This window comes from Pleurodeles waltl, chromosome 8 (genome assembly GCF_031143425.1).
Source record: "Pleurodeles waltl isolate 20211129_DDA chromosome 8, aPleWal1.hap1.20221129, whole genome shotgun sequence".
Classification (NCBI taxonomy): domain Eukaryota; kingdom Metazoa; phylum Chordata; class Amphibia; order Caudata; family Salamandridae; genus Pleurodeles; species Pleurodeles waltl.
In genome coordinates, this window is record NC_090447.1 from 1258268848 (window position 1) to 1258282274 (window position 13427).

The 13427-nt window shown below is 47.3% G+C and overlaps 1 protein-coding gene across 3 annotated transcripts in view; it reads left to right on the plus strand.

Moving 5' to 3' along the window:
* Nucleotides 1-13427, plus strand: part of HSPH1 (heat shock protein family H (Hsp110) member 1) — a 571713-nt gene that overhangs the window by 50927 nt on the left and 507359 nt on the right. For all 3 annotated transcript variants that reach the window (XR_011194596.1, XM_069202180.1, XM_069202181.1), the window contains exon 3: nucleotides 1154-1294. Coding sequence is in view for 2 of the 3 variants with exons in the window: in XM_069202180.1 (XP_069058281.1) it covers nucleotides 1154-1294 (141 nt within the window). In the remaining variant the exon portion in view is untranslated. The remainder of the gene's footprint in view (nucleotides 1-1153; nucleotides 1295-13427) is intronic.

Genomic DNA, 13427 nt, shown 5'->3' on the forward strand with positions numbered 1-13427 from the left:
TACACTGGGTAAGTGACATTTTCCTTATATAGTTTGCATATCTTCTAGTGTAGAACACATCCTAATCATGTCCCCGGATTTCTTGACATGGTTCCTATTTCATGGCATTTTCTGTGATTTTTTATTTTTTTTTCCTCTCAAGCCAAATGCCGTGTGAAGTATTTTCCAGTGGTGACATCAGTTTTTATATAATAACTCCGTGTCATTTAGGACATGGGTTTCCAGTCCTGAGCTTTACATTAGGAGCCCATTGCTTTCTGAGAATTGTGTTTTAAGTTCTTGTCAAGTCAGTGCTGGAAATTCAGAGGTTTACTCTAGGATCCCATAAACTGTTTGTAAACGGGGTGGAGCCATTGACAGCCAGCCTACTTATTATTTTTGGCTAAAAGGAACAAGCATTTGCAATGCAATCGGGCTCACATTTGTGAAAGTTAGAGCACTTAGCGTTGAAAATTGAATTTTTTAAAACTTTGTTTTATTGTATGCAGAGGAGTGATGATATTTGCATAGCACTATTTTCATTTGTATGACCTTACAGCGTTGGAGAGACAGAAAATACTATAAATCTGTGCTGTGTAGATGAGTCTCAAAATACTGCCTTTGAAGTGCTTTGCTTTATCGGGCTAGTAGCATTTCTTTTTTTCCTTCATTTGTGATGCCTGTATTCCATCAACAGCTCAGTTACTGCTAAGGTTGCTAAATCAGTCCATGCAGGTAGACATGTTTCCAACACTGAAATTTCATGTAACAGGAGTGCATTCATGTAGTTGTCGATTGTGTTTGATCCAAGTGAATCAATTGGCCCGATAACAGTTTGTGAAAGGAACCGAAGGACTGAACACATGATGTCCTACATACATAGTGATTTTGCATGCTTAATTATAGTGTTTTTATTGTCTGCGTTGTAAAGGTGCAATCAGTTTAAGGATGAGGTATGAATGGCATATGGATGGCCTGGGTGACAGGAACCAGGTGTACTTTCCTGATTTTTACACTCTATAGTTATGTTGATCTGTTTTGGGTTGTGCCACAAACCTTAAAATTCTACAATGTTGATGGAAGCAAAGGTAGCCTATGCACTAGTAATAATGTTACAATATTGAGTTGGTCTTTAAATGTAAGAACTAATTATTTAACGCTTTCTTTTCTGCAGCAAATCACTCATGCCGACAACACAGTGTATAACTTCAAGAGATTCCATGGGCGTTCATTCAGTGATCCTTTTGTTCAACTGGCGAGGGACAGTCTGAGTTATAATTTGGTTCCAATGAAAAATGGAGGTGTTGGCGTCAAGGTGAGGCTTGAGTATGTACTTATACTACATCTTTTGTATTGCACTACAAAATGAAAGTACTAATAATAGTAGACAATTAGTTTACAATGAAAATTATTCCTATGCTAGATATGAACAGCTGTAGGATTATTATAAGCTATTTTCATACACCACAGAATATCACAGTGTGATGGTCAGTAAAATAGTCAAAATAGCGTAAGGAACTTAGAATGTAAAAAGTAAACCATAACATCCCATTCATTTATGTTTTAGATACAACCTTTATAAATTACAAAAAAACTTAGTATTTTGGGAACCAGTTGATGGTGCATGACCTGAAAGAAAACTTCAGAAAGCACCATTCAACAAATCTGATATATGTTTAGGCGATGGTAACGATTCATTTGGTGCCCACTTTGTCCCTTGTGTTTTATAGTACTCTTTAGTAAAGTTCGGTATATAGACCTCCATAATGCCAGGTCAGTTTTTTTAATGAAGTAGCTTGATATGTTAAAGGTAGAAATCATTTGCTTAGGTTTGAAATTATTCCCACTCCTATTGAAGGTACATTTTTGTCAGAACTTAATGCACAGGCAAACAGGTGATTCGCTACAGTATAGACAACAAAAGAAAGCAAAAGTGCGTCTCCTGTATAGGACATTTGCTGATTGACATCTGCAAGAAGAATCTTTCTTTCTTTTTGTTTCTTTTTGTTTTCTTGAAACAACTGCATAAGTTTAACTGTGCCTACTGATCAGTCGTTCTATTTACTTCATAACACTAGTGTTTTAAAAAGTAATTGCAGATTGCTTCCAAAAGTGTTATACATTTTTAGGTACCCATAAAAAAAGTACATTTTCTTATTCAAATAGGGAATATGTAAAACAGATAGATAGCTACATGGGCTTATAAGGCACAGTCCCCGGCAGTTAGACTCCAACTCCTCTTTCTGCCCTCCACTATGAGGATCCTTAAACAGCGGGCTTTGCCCGGACAGCTGATTCATTTTTAGTCAGATTGTGTGTGCTCGGTGTGCAGTTTCTAAGGCATTTCTAAGCACAACTTGATCCCTTTCTCAGTTAGGAAATATTTGCACTCTTTGTGAGGTGCCAAAATATGGCAGGAAAAAATAAGGACCCCCATAATCTGTACATCTTGTACTTCTACTTGACTTCACCTTCTTTTGCCATCATTTAGTGTATTTTTAATACATGCCTGTTTATATGGGCATGATTTGCCTATAAAAATCACAATTGAAGTACAAAACAGATACATTTGATGTCTGGTAGTACCCCCTGTTCTAGAAGATGTAGGAAAGGACTTCTTAGGACTGCAAGAAACGCAAGACAGAGCAGTCCATCCAGACCACCATCTGATTCTGCAAATGGAGCCCAACAATAGATAGACAAGCCTAGAAAAACTAGAAAAGCATTTCCATCAAACTCAGTGCTCATCCTATTTTCAATTAACCTTCAATATAAGATATTGTAAAAAACATAAATCTGGTCCCAGACAGTGCTCCGGTTTGCAGTAAAGACGATCAGCCTTGAAGGTATCAGTGTCATGGTAGCTGTCCAGCCATTTAAAGGATCGCCCATGAGGCGTTCAGGTTCATGACCATGAAGATCAGTCCAACATATCATTTGAGATACACAACGCCACACCATTCGATGTAGAGAAGGTATTAACACACATGGATTCACACACACGTCAGGATTCATGCTATTGAAACATTAAAAACGCCAAGTCCTTTGATATCAAGGCACAGACCTTGCTGAAAATCAAGAGCTATAGCATTACGATATTGACCACACTCTATTGCTCTATCAGTGCCAAAGAAAGACTTCTGCCTGGTCCCACCAGAGAAGCTTTAGCCAAGAAGATTCTGCGTCCTCACCCGACACCTCCGATTAACACGCTGAGTAAATTAATACCTTCGACTCAGGGTGCACCACAAAGGAGCATGCACACAGTAATTATACCAGATGCTCTCCAGAGCCTGAGACAGTCTACTCTACATCATCTGTCAAGTGACCATTTCTTTCATCTTAATCCACTGTCCACGCTTTATCGCATCTCTTCAACAGATGGTTCCAAAAGTGTTTTCCAACCTGCACTGAAAACAATTCCAGAGGCAATTCCGCAGCTTGCTCTGCAACCAGTACTTGCGTCAATCTCTCATCCGGCTGCGTTGCTGGGAGCAGTGAATGTCAGTTCCCCTTTTAATTTAGAAGGTGATGACAAGCCATCCCTTTCAATGCCTCCAACTGGGATTTAACCTGTAGATGATAATTTTTGTTCAATAAGATGTTAACAAGGGGAGATTCAAAATTCATCATAGCGTTTGCAAGTCTTTGAAACATTAGTACATGCAGAGCCATCCTGACCATTCATGAAGACCTCTCATGCCACACATTCCCATTGAGATTGTGGTGGAGATATTCACAAATCCCTCCACTTCTAAGTCATAGACTCAGTCTTATCAAGAAATCTAACCCATCAGAATAAGACTCAGGAAGGATCTTGCCACTGATGGTCATTGTAGATGTAGTGAAAAATAGATTTTCAAATACAAATACTATGAATGGTTTGCAGGTAATCTTCTTTCTAAAGATAGACAGGACTTCTTAAATCTGCCCATAAGCTTGTCAGTTGACATAGGAGTTCCTGCATCATATGGATACTGTAATGGTATGGCTGAGAATGCTAAATTTCACAGAAATGAAAACGGATGGCCAGCAAAAAAAAAGTCGAGTATGCTTTTTTCAGGTTCATGCCTGTTTAGTTCCCATGCAGATAATGAAATGCGCAAGTTCAAGGCCAACTATAATAGCAACAGCAGTGACATATATATATATATATATATATCAACAAAAGCTGAAAAAGACCTTTAAAGGTAGAGAACAGCCCTCCAGGCCACATTGGGGAAAGTGTTTACAAACCACCACACAATGACATCCCTTCTACATCTTCTCTGTTACTCACGCCAGATGGAAGAAGAATATCCAAATGCATGAAAGTGTAAAACATAAAAATTAGTCTGTGTAGAATGACTACATTCTGAGGCTCACACCCTCCACCCTACTGCCATGTTACCCGTTTCAACAGATCTGAAAACCTACCATCATCCCCATGAAAAGGGGAAAAAGGAATGAATACAGGCCCATTCTGGATCAGAGAAGCAAACCAAATGAATAAGGAAATATTGAGGATGCCAACCTTACTGGAGATTATCCTCCAAATCGATCAGAGGGATTTTATGCACTTTGCAGACCTTAGAGTGGCATATTTTCATGTAGCAGTGATCTTCGTGAGTATTGAACAAAGAATAGAAGTAGGTTTTACCTTTTAGGTTATTTTAAGTTCTCTTCCAGGGGATCCTCATCAAAGTCATAAACATTGAATATTCCCGCCCCCGTGCGGGGACCCCGGAGCATATATAGAATACACACATATTATACATGTGTAAAACAGCAATGCAGGCTATAATGTTAAAACAGGCTAAAATGCTTTATTTCTATGATTTTTTTATTTTTTATTTTTTTTTATATGATAAAATTACAATAGAGAATAAATATCTACCCAAGCCCCCAAAACTGGGCTTAGGGAAGTAAGCAGCAGTAAACTCTAGAGAAAAAGAGAAAAAAACTGCATTGAAAAACAATGGAGCATTTTTAGCCAATAGGCTGCATGCAGGTTAACACAGGAGAACCATAAAAACTTTAGCACCGTGCCTTTAAGACCCTGAGCACCTCCAGTATCCCACCATGCCTCAGGGGTGAAGGAAAGGTGACAGTTGGTTCACAGTTAGGTCAGTTCTTTTTTCCGGCTTCTTCTGAGAGGATCCTGGAGCATTGAGCTCTCAGTTTTTCTGAGTTTTTCTCAGAAAAAGTCTTTAAAAAAGCGTTTTTTCACTTTTCATTCGACAAATAACATCTTTGTCTGAGCTAGGCAGTTTTTTCCTGACAGAAAAATGCCTTCACTTTTTGTCAAATGCCCTGCTTGTGGGAAGAAGGCCCAGTCAGATCCCCACTCTCTGTGTATAGTGTGCCTGCCTCAGAGTCACTGCCCTGACACTTGTAAGTACTGCAAGAACATGTCTAAGAGGACTCTGAGAGACAGAGAGAAGATCCGGCTGCATGGGCTTCAGGAGAGGCAAAGAACATCGTCCTCCTCACTTCCCAGACAACCAGAAGGCCATTCTAAGGAGAGAATGGCTCGGTCGACGTCAGCAGGTAGGAAAGTACCTGTTTGTTCACCGTCGACGTCGTCGCTACCACCGTCTCACCGGCATAGATCGCCGTCGACGGCGACACACCCGACGTCGAAGGAAACAGCATCGAGGGAACATCATCGCAGGGGCAGGTCTCTGTCGACGGCAGCCCGCCGATCGACGTCGAGCCATCGCCGGCGTGCCCGGTCGCCGCCAAAGGCTGTGCACCCCCCGACGTCAGGACACACGACGTCGAAATCACCACGACGGCATGAGAGACATCCGCCGTCGACCTCCCGCCGCTCCACGTCGAGGCACACGACGGCGAGCAGGTCGAGGTCCAAGGATCGCCGTTCGACGTCAAGGCACTCAACGTCGAGGCACTCAACGTCGAGGCAGGAGCAACCGGCTAGGGGCCCTTCGACGTCGAAACAGCCATCGGCGTCGACACAGGTTTTACCTGTCCCACAGGGAGCAGAACATCGCCCCACGTCAGACAAGGCGCCATCTCCAGTGGTCTCCATACCGAGCGACTCTTCTCGATCAAGAGCGGCATCATCTGGGCATGTCTCGCCCATCAATCTATCTCCGAGATGGCTGGAGAGCCTTAACAGACCAGCGGCCTCCCCAGATTCGCAATATTCGCGAATGTATTCGCCTACTGCCTCCCTGCCAAGAACGCCATCACCAACAGCCAGGGCAGAACGGGCTCGTTCTGCTCCTCGCCAACCGGTCGCGAGGCCTAGGCGCTCTGCTACAGCGTCTCGCAGCAGGTCTCGTTCTCAACGAAGATCCAGGTCTCGTTCAAGAAGAAGATCACCCTCTTGGTCTTCATCAGGTTCATCTGTTGGGCGTTACTCTCCCACCCTAACAGATTCACCACCTGCTAGAGTCACACCGGTGGATGACATTACCACGTTTAACGAGGTGCTGCTAAGAGGAGCGCAGAAACTCAACATAGAGGTTCCAGAGCCATCTACCTCCTCATCGGTCATCTTTGAGACTCTACAACAGAGATCAGCATCGAAAAAGCTGCTGCCTCTAGTGCCTGGTTTGTTGCAGCCAACTATGGACACTTTTCTGGCCCCAGCCTCGCTTAAATCTGCCCCGGCTAGGATTCTCAAAAAGTACAAGGCTCCCGAACAGGACCCTTTGTTCCTCAGGAAGGACCCGCCACCGGACTCGGTTATAATAGCTGCCGCCCGAAAGACCCACTCGGTGGCATCTTCATCCACGGTACCCCCGGATAAAGAGAGAAGGCATCTAGACTCTCTGGGGAGAAAGATATGCGGGACGGTGGCTTCGGCAATGAAAGTCTCCAGTGCATCTGCGCTCCTGGGCAGGTATGATCGTTCAGTGTGGGGCTCTCAGTAGATTCACAGAAAAATTGCCCAGAGAGGACAGACAAGATTTCCAGGAGATACTGCAAGAAGGATGCCTGGTATCCAACCAGGTTATCAGCGCGGCAGCAGATGGGGCGGATTTAGCTGCTCATGGGTACGCGCATGGAATCTGTGCAAGGAGATCTTCCTGGCTGAGGCTCACTGGTTTGAAACAGGAAGCACAACAACGCATCCTGAATCTCCCATTCGCCGGGAACTCTCTATTCGGTGCCCATGCAGACTAAGAAATGGCCCGCATGAAGACTGAGGTGGATACCATGAGGGCGGTGGGCCTGGAAAGAAAGAAAGATTTCAGGCGGAGGTACAGGCCGTATGACAGGCGACCTTTCCAGCAGAGGGTTCAAACCCCTCATTGGTCTCAAAGGTCACAGCAACGACAGGGACGCCCTCTTTTTCAACGGAGGAACACAAGGGAGCGAGGGTCAAGTAGACCTCACCAGTCCACTCCGAAAGCACCCACCAAGCAATGAAATCTCGCTTCCCTCGACACTGTACACCACTCCGGTGGGGGGGGAAGTATTACAGCTTATCTTCACGAGTGGCACTCTACCACAAGAGACAAATGGGTGCTCAATATTGTCGAACATGGCTATTCTCTTCTTTTCAAACAGCCGCCACCAACCAAAGACAATCCATCTCATCTCTGCTTGCTACGCAGGGAGGCTCTTGCCCTCCTAAAAAAGAATGCCATAGAAAAGGTTCCACCCGCACACAGAGGACAGGGGGTCTACTCCCGTTACTTTCTAGTGGCGAAGAAGGGTCGAGAGGGCGTTTTCAGGCCAATTCTGGACCTACGGCTGCTGAACAAATACATAAGGAAGCAGAAGTTCAGAATGCTAGCGCTTCACCAGATTTTCCCTCAACTGCATCAGGGAGACTGGATGTGCTCCATCGACCTGCAGGATGCGTACTTTCACATCCCAATAGCTCCCAAACATCGAAAATTCCTGCGCTTCCGAGTAGCGTTACAGCATTACCAGTTCAGAGTTCTACCCTTTGGCCTGAAATCTGCCCCAAGAGTTTTCTCGAAATGTATGGCAGTGGTGGCGGCGCATCTTCGAAGACAAAGGATATACATATATCCATACCTAGACGACTGGCTACTGAAGGCTTCTTCTCTGGAGCAGGCGAGAAGCCATCGGGACATTGTACTCGGAGTTTGCGAAGCTCTAGGTCTTCAGGTCAATTACCAAAAGTCAACCTTGATTCCAACACAGAATCTTCACTACCTAGGAGCTATCATAAACACAGAACTCCAAAAAGTGTATCCTTCGGAGGAACGACTATTCTCAATAGACAGGAAGTGTCAGGACCTGTTGAGAGCCAACGCACCTACGGCGCGTCAGGTGACATCGCTGCTGGGCTCCATGGCATCATGCATTTTTATTGTCCCAAATGCCAGACTCCACATGAGACCCCTCCAGGAGGCATTGGAGACCAACACGGTGCAGCTACAGGCGGTAGCACTTCAGTCATTAAGATCATGGATGCACAGACCTCACCTGTCAGTGGGTGCTCCGTTTCACCAGGTGCTTCCATCTGACACCCTAGTAACGGATGCGTCTCTTCAGGGATGGGGGGCTCATCTGGGTCCCTTTCAAGCGCAGGGTCTGTGGTCAGACAAGGAAAAGCAGTACCACATCAATCTGCTAGAACTCGGAGCGGTCCATCTGGCTCTCAAGTCTTTCATACCACTAATTCAGGGGAAAACGCTCTTAATACAGACGGACAATACAACCACGATGTATTACTTGAACAAACAAGGGGGAACGAGGCCCCTACCCCTATCGCGGGAGGCCCAAGCGATATGGCATTGGCTCCTGGCCAGAGGAATGTCAATTACAGCAGTTCACCTGCCAGGTCAGCAAAACGTGGAAGCAGATTTTCTGAGCAGACACCTAGAGGACGCTCACGATTGGGTCCTACACGGCAAAGTCGCAGAATACATCTTCGCGCAATGGGGTCGGCCTCAACTGGATCTCTTTGCAGACGAAGTAAACAAGAAATGCCCAGACTTCGCATCCAGGTTCTACCGTCCGGGATCTCGAGGGAATGCCCTGTTGATCGACTGGTCAGGGACATTTCTCTACGCTTTTCCGCCGATTCCCCTCATTCCGGCAGTAATCAGCAAACTTTACAGATCCAGGACCAGAATGATTCTTATAGCACCACAATGGCCCCGACAATTCTGGTACACAGATCTCCTCAACCTGTCGGAAAAACCTCGCAGGAGGCTGCCGTGCAGACCGGATCTTCTGAGCAGAATGGAGGGCAGAATTCAACATCCCAACCTACCCTCTCTAAGCTTAACAGCATGGCTCCTGAATTCCTGCAGTATGGGCACCTAGGGCTCTCACAGGAGTGCATGAACATCTTGAAAGAGTCCAAACGGCCTTCCACGCGGCGTTCTTACGCTTTTAAGTGGAAGAGATTCTACATATGGTGCTGTCAGCAAGGTCATAATCCCATACGGGCGCAGGAGGATGTCATACTGTCCTATTTGCTTCATCTAGCGAAGTCCGGTCTGCAGGTATCATCTATTAAGGTACATTTGTCTGCTATTACAGCCTATCGCAAGTCACCTTCTCAGGAATCCTTCTTTACGAAACCTGTAGTCAAGGATTTCTTAGAAGGTTTGAAGAAAGTTTTTCCGCCCATTCGGAGACCTTCTCCTCCATGGGAACTGAACATAGTCTTGGCAAAACTTATGGGCCCTCCTTTTGAGCCTATACATAAGGCCTCTTTACAACACCTTACGTGGAAGACGGCTTTTCTAGTGGCCATTACTTCAGCGAGGAGGGTCAGTGAAATCCAGGCCTTGTCTTCCAAAGAACCGTACACGGTTTTTCATGACAATAGAGTGGTTCTACGAACTCACCCATCTTTCCTTCCGAAGGTGGTGTCAGAATTCCATATCAATCAGACCATATCTTTACCGACTTTCTTTCCCAATCCAGAGACTCCGGCTGAGAAAGCATTGCACTCCTTAGACTTGAAAAGAGTGCTGAAATTTTATCTGGATAAGACAAAATCGATTAGACACTCTTAACCGCTTGTTTGTAAACTATGGTCATTTGAGGACAGGAGAGGCAGCATCTAAGCGAACAATATCAAGATGGATAGTTTCTTGTATTGTTAATACTTACCAGCTAGCTAATAAACAATTACTAGCGCGGCCTAGAGCGCATTCCACAAGGGGAAAAGCGGCTACTGCTGCCCTCCTTAACAATGTTCCGATATCTGAGATTTGTAAGGCTGCTACATGGAAGTCTGTCCATACGTTTACTAGACACTACTGTTTAGACTCAGATGCAAGAGCGGATGCCCAAGTGGGGCAGGCCTCTCTAAGAAATCTATTTGCGTAAGACCTATCTATTCCTGCACTTCTATCGGACAGTCCGCTGGATTTAGGGATGGGCTTGCTAATCTATTCAATGTTTATGACTATTGATGAAGATCCCCTGGAAGAGAAGGATAAGTTACTTACCTGTAAATCCTAGTTCTGATGGATACAACTACCTGTGGATTCCTCACCTCATGAATACTCCCATGGCGCCAGCATTCTACGGAAATCTTCTTACTAGTCTCTGCACGTCGACGAGGACGTCACTGTCTCGCACGCGACGCCGTCTGACGTCATACAGGCAATAAGAGGTCCTCGACGACGTGCGGACGTCAGTTCCCTTTTTTCCGTGCATTCGAAACGGTTATCTTCGAGGGAGCAACTGTTACTCTTGCGGTTACAGTGTATATCTTGCTGCGTACTCTTTCTCTGTGGAAATAATGTCGCAGAGAAAGTCTGGATTTAAGCCTTGTCGTGAGTGTGGAGGCAAGATGTCGGTGACGGATCCTCATTCCGATTGCCTTTGGTGTTTGAGCTCCGACCACGACGTCTCGACTTGTGATTCGTGTCAGCACATGAATCCGAAGGCCATTAAAGAACGCGAGGCGAAGCTGTTTATGGCCAAGTCAAAGGAGAAGCATCACAAGAAAAAGTCTTCTCCAAGACATCGGCGTCATCGAGACTCCCGGCGCCGTAGAGAATCTCGGCGTCATTCAAGGGAGGCTCGTTCCAGGTCTCCGGATCGGCGCCGGAGGACATGGGAGGTCAGCCCCACGGTGACGCCGCATCCTTCGACGCCGTTGCTCTCTCCGACGTCTCCAACTTCGCCTGGACAGGCGTCGGTGATTGAGGTATTGGAGCCTCAGGTGTTTTCTCCGGCGCAGACGCCGAGGCCGGCGTCGGGGTCGCCTCCGAGTCAGGCACCCCAGTATCCGGCTTTTCCCACCCCTGGAGCCGATAGTTCCGCATTCTTGAATGCGATGTATGGCATCTTCCAACAGATGGCTCCAGGGGGTGCTCCGGCTGGGCCTTTGGCCTTTTCTTTGGGTGATCCTGCGCCTCTTCGGCCGGCACCCTTTATGCCCTTTCTCCCGTTTGGGAACGTGGGCTTGGCGCCAGTGTCGGCGCCGGTGGCCGCTCCGATGGCTTCGGAGGGATTGGCCCCAGGGATTTCCATCCCGTCGACGTCGAGATTTCGGCCTGTGACTCCGGTGGGTCCATCCGTTTCATCTGCTCTTCAGTCGGCGCCGAAGTTACCTGTGGCGCCGGATGCGGCGTCGGTGGCTTCGGAAGATCGGCGCCGATCTCCGACTTCGGCGGAGGTGTTGTCGACTCCGCGGATTGAGCAACGACTGCATTCAAGGAGGCGTGCTCTCCGGGTACTAGAGGAGCAGGAGTACCAACGAGCCCTAGAGGAAGGAGAGCTAGAGGACTCGGGTGATGGGCTGCGTGGACTGGAGTCGGCCAGTGGGCTGGACACTTCCCCTGAGTGGGACCTTTCGTCCCCGGGGGAATATACCGAGGAAGCTGCTTCCTTTCATACAGTGGTACGGAAGGCAGCTAGTTTTTTGGACCTGCCTTTGCCGGTGGTGGAGGCGAAACAAAACCTTTTGACAGAGGTGTTGCATCCGGCCTCAGCCGCGGCGGAGCCTCTATTACCTTTTAATGACGCTCTGCTGGATCCGGTTTTAGAGGTGTGGAAGAAGCCGGCATCTTCCCCAGCAGTTCACAGAGCCGTGGCCAGGAGGTATCGGACGGCTCCAACTGATCCTGGTTTCCTATCTAGGCACCCTACGCCGGAGAGCTTGGTTGTGTAGGCCTCCTGTTCGTCCAAATCAGCGCCTGGTTCTTTCCCGACGGTGCCTGGGGACAGAGACTCAAAAAAGCTAGAGGCGCAGTCGAAGAAGATTTTTTCGTCCTGCAGTCTGGCGTTAAAAGCCACTAATGCGACCTGTATCCTGGGGAGGTATATTCATGCTCTGATGGATGACATCTCCTCTTCGTTTACAGAGCTTCCCCAGGGTCTTTTGGATCTTGTCTCTGATGCCCAGGCTGCTGCGACCCAAATTATCCAGACGGGACTGGATACCACCGACTCGGTAGCCAGAGCAATGGGCACAACTGTGGTGGAAAGGAGACAGGCCTGGCTACGTAACTCGGGCTTTTCGGCAGATGTACAGTCCACATTGTTGGATCTCCCGTTTGATGGGGACAAACTGTTTGGGGCTAAGGCTGATTCGGCCTTGGAACGTTTTAAGGAGAGCAGGGCCACGGCTAAGTCGTTGGGACTCCAAGCTCCTTCTTCCACGGCCTCTTCCAGATTCTTCAGGAGGTTTCGTGGATTTGGGCGTGGCTCTTCCTCCTCTTCCTTTCGGGGAAGATATCAGCAACCTGCCTCTTCCCACCCCTATAGATCTTTTAGGGGGAGGGGTAGGGTCCGCACCAGGGGAGCCTCTCAGCAGCACTCTGCCTCTTCCTCATCCTCTGGCGGGGTGCAGCAGGGGAAGCAGCCTTAGGCTTCCACCATTTCCCACTCACTCCTCTCCTGTAGGGGGAAGATTACAGCATTTTCTCACCAAATGGGAGACTGTTACGTCGGACACTTGGGTTCTCAGTGTTGTGGGAAAAGGCTACACCCTTCCCTTTCGGGAGTTTCCGCCCCTCATCCCGCCCCGCCCTTCGTATTGTTCACAAGAACACCTCCTGTTGCTAGAACAGGAGGTGGAAGTCCTCCTTTTAAAGGGCGCGGTGGAGTTGGTCCCGGAGCAGGAAAGGGGTCAAGGAGTTTACTCAAGGTATTTCCTGATTCCCAAGAAGGATGGTCGTTTGAGACCAATTCTGGACCTGAGGATCTTGAATTGGTTCCTCAAGCAGGAAAAGTTCAAGATGCTGACCCTAGCACAGGTGCTTTTGGCGTTGAACATGGAAGACTGGATGGTGTCTGTCGACTTGCAGGATGCTTACTTTCATATCCCGATACTCAAGTCACACAGGAAGTATCTCCGGTTTGTGGTGGGATCGCAACGCTACCAGTTTGCGGTCCTTCCGTTTGGTCTTACTTCAGCACCTCGAGTCTTCACGAAGGTGATGTCGGTGGTTGCGGCAGAGCTCAGAAGGAAGGGGATAGCAGTATTCCCTTACTTGGACGATTGGTTGATCAAAGCCAAGTCCCCGGAGCTTGTGTTGCGTCATCTG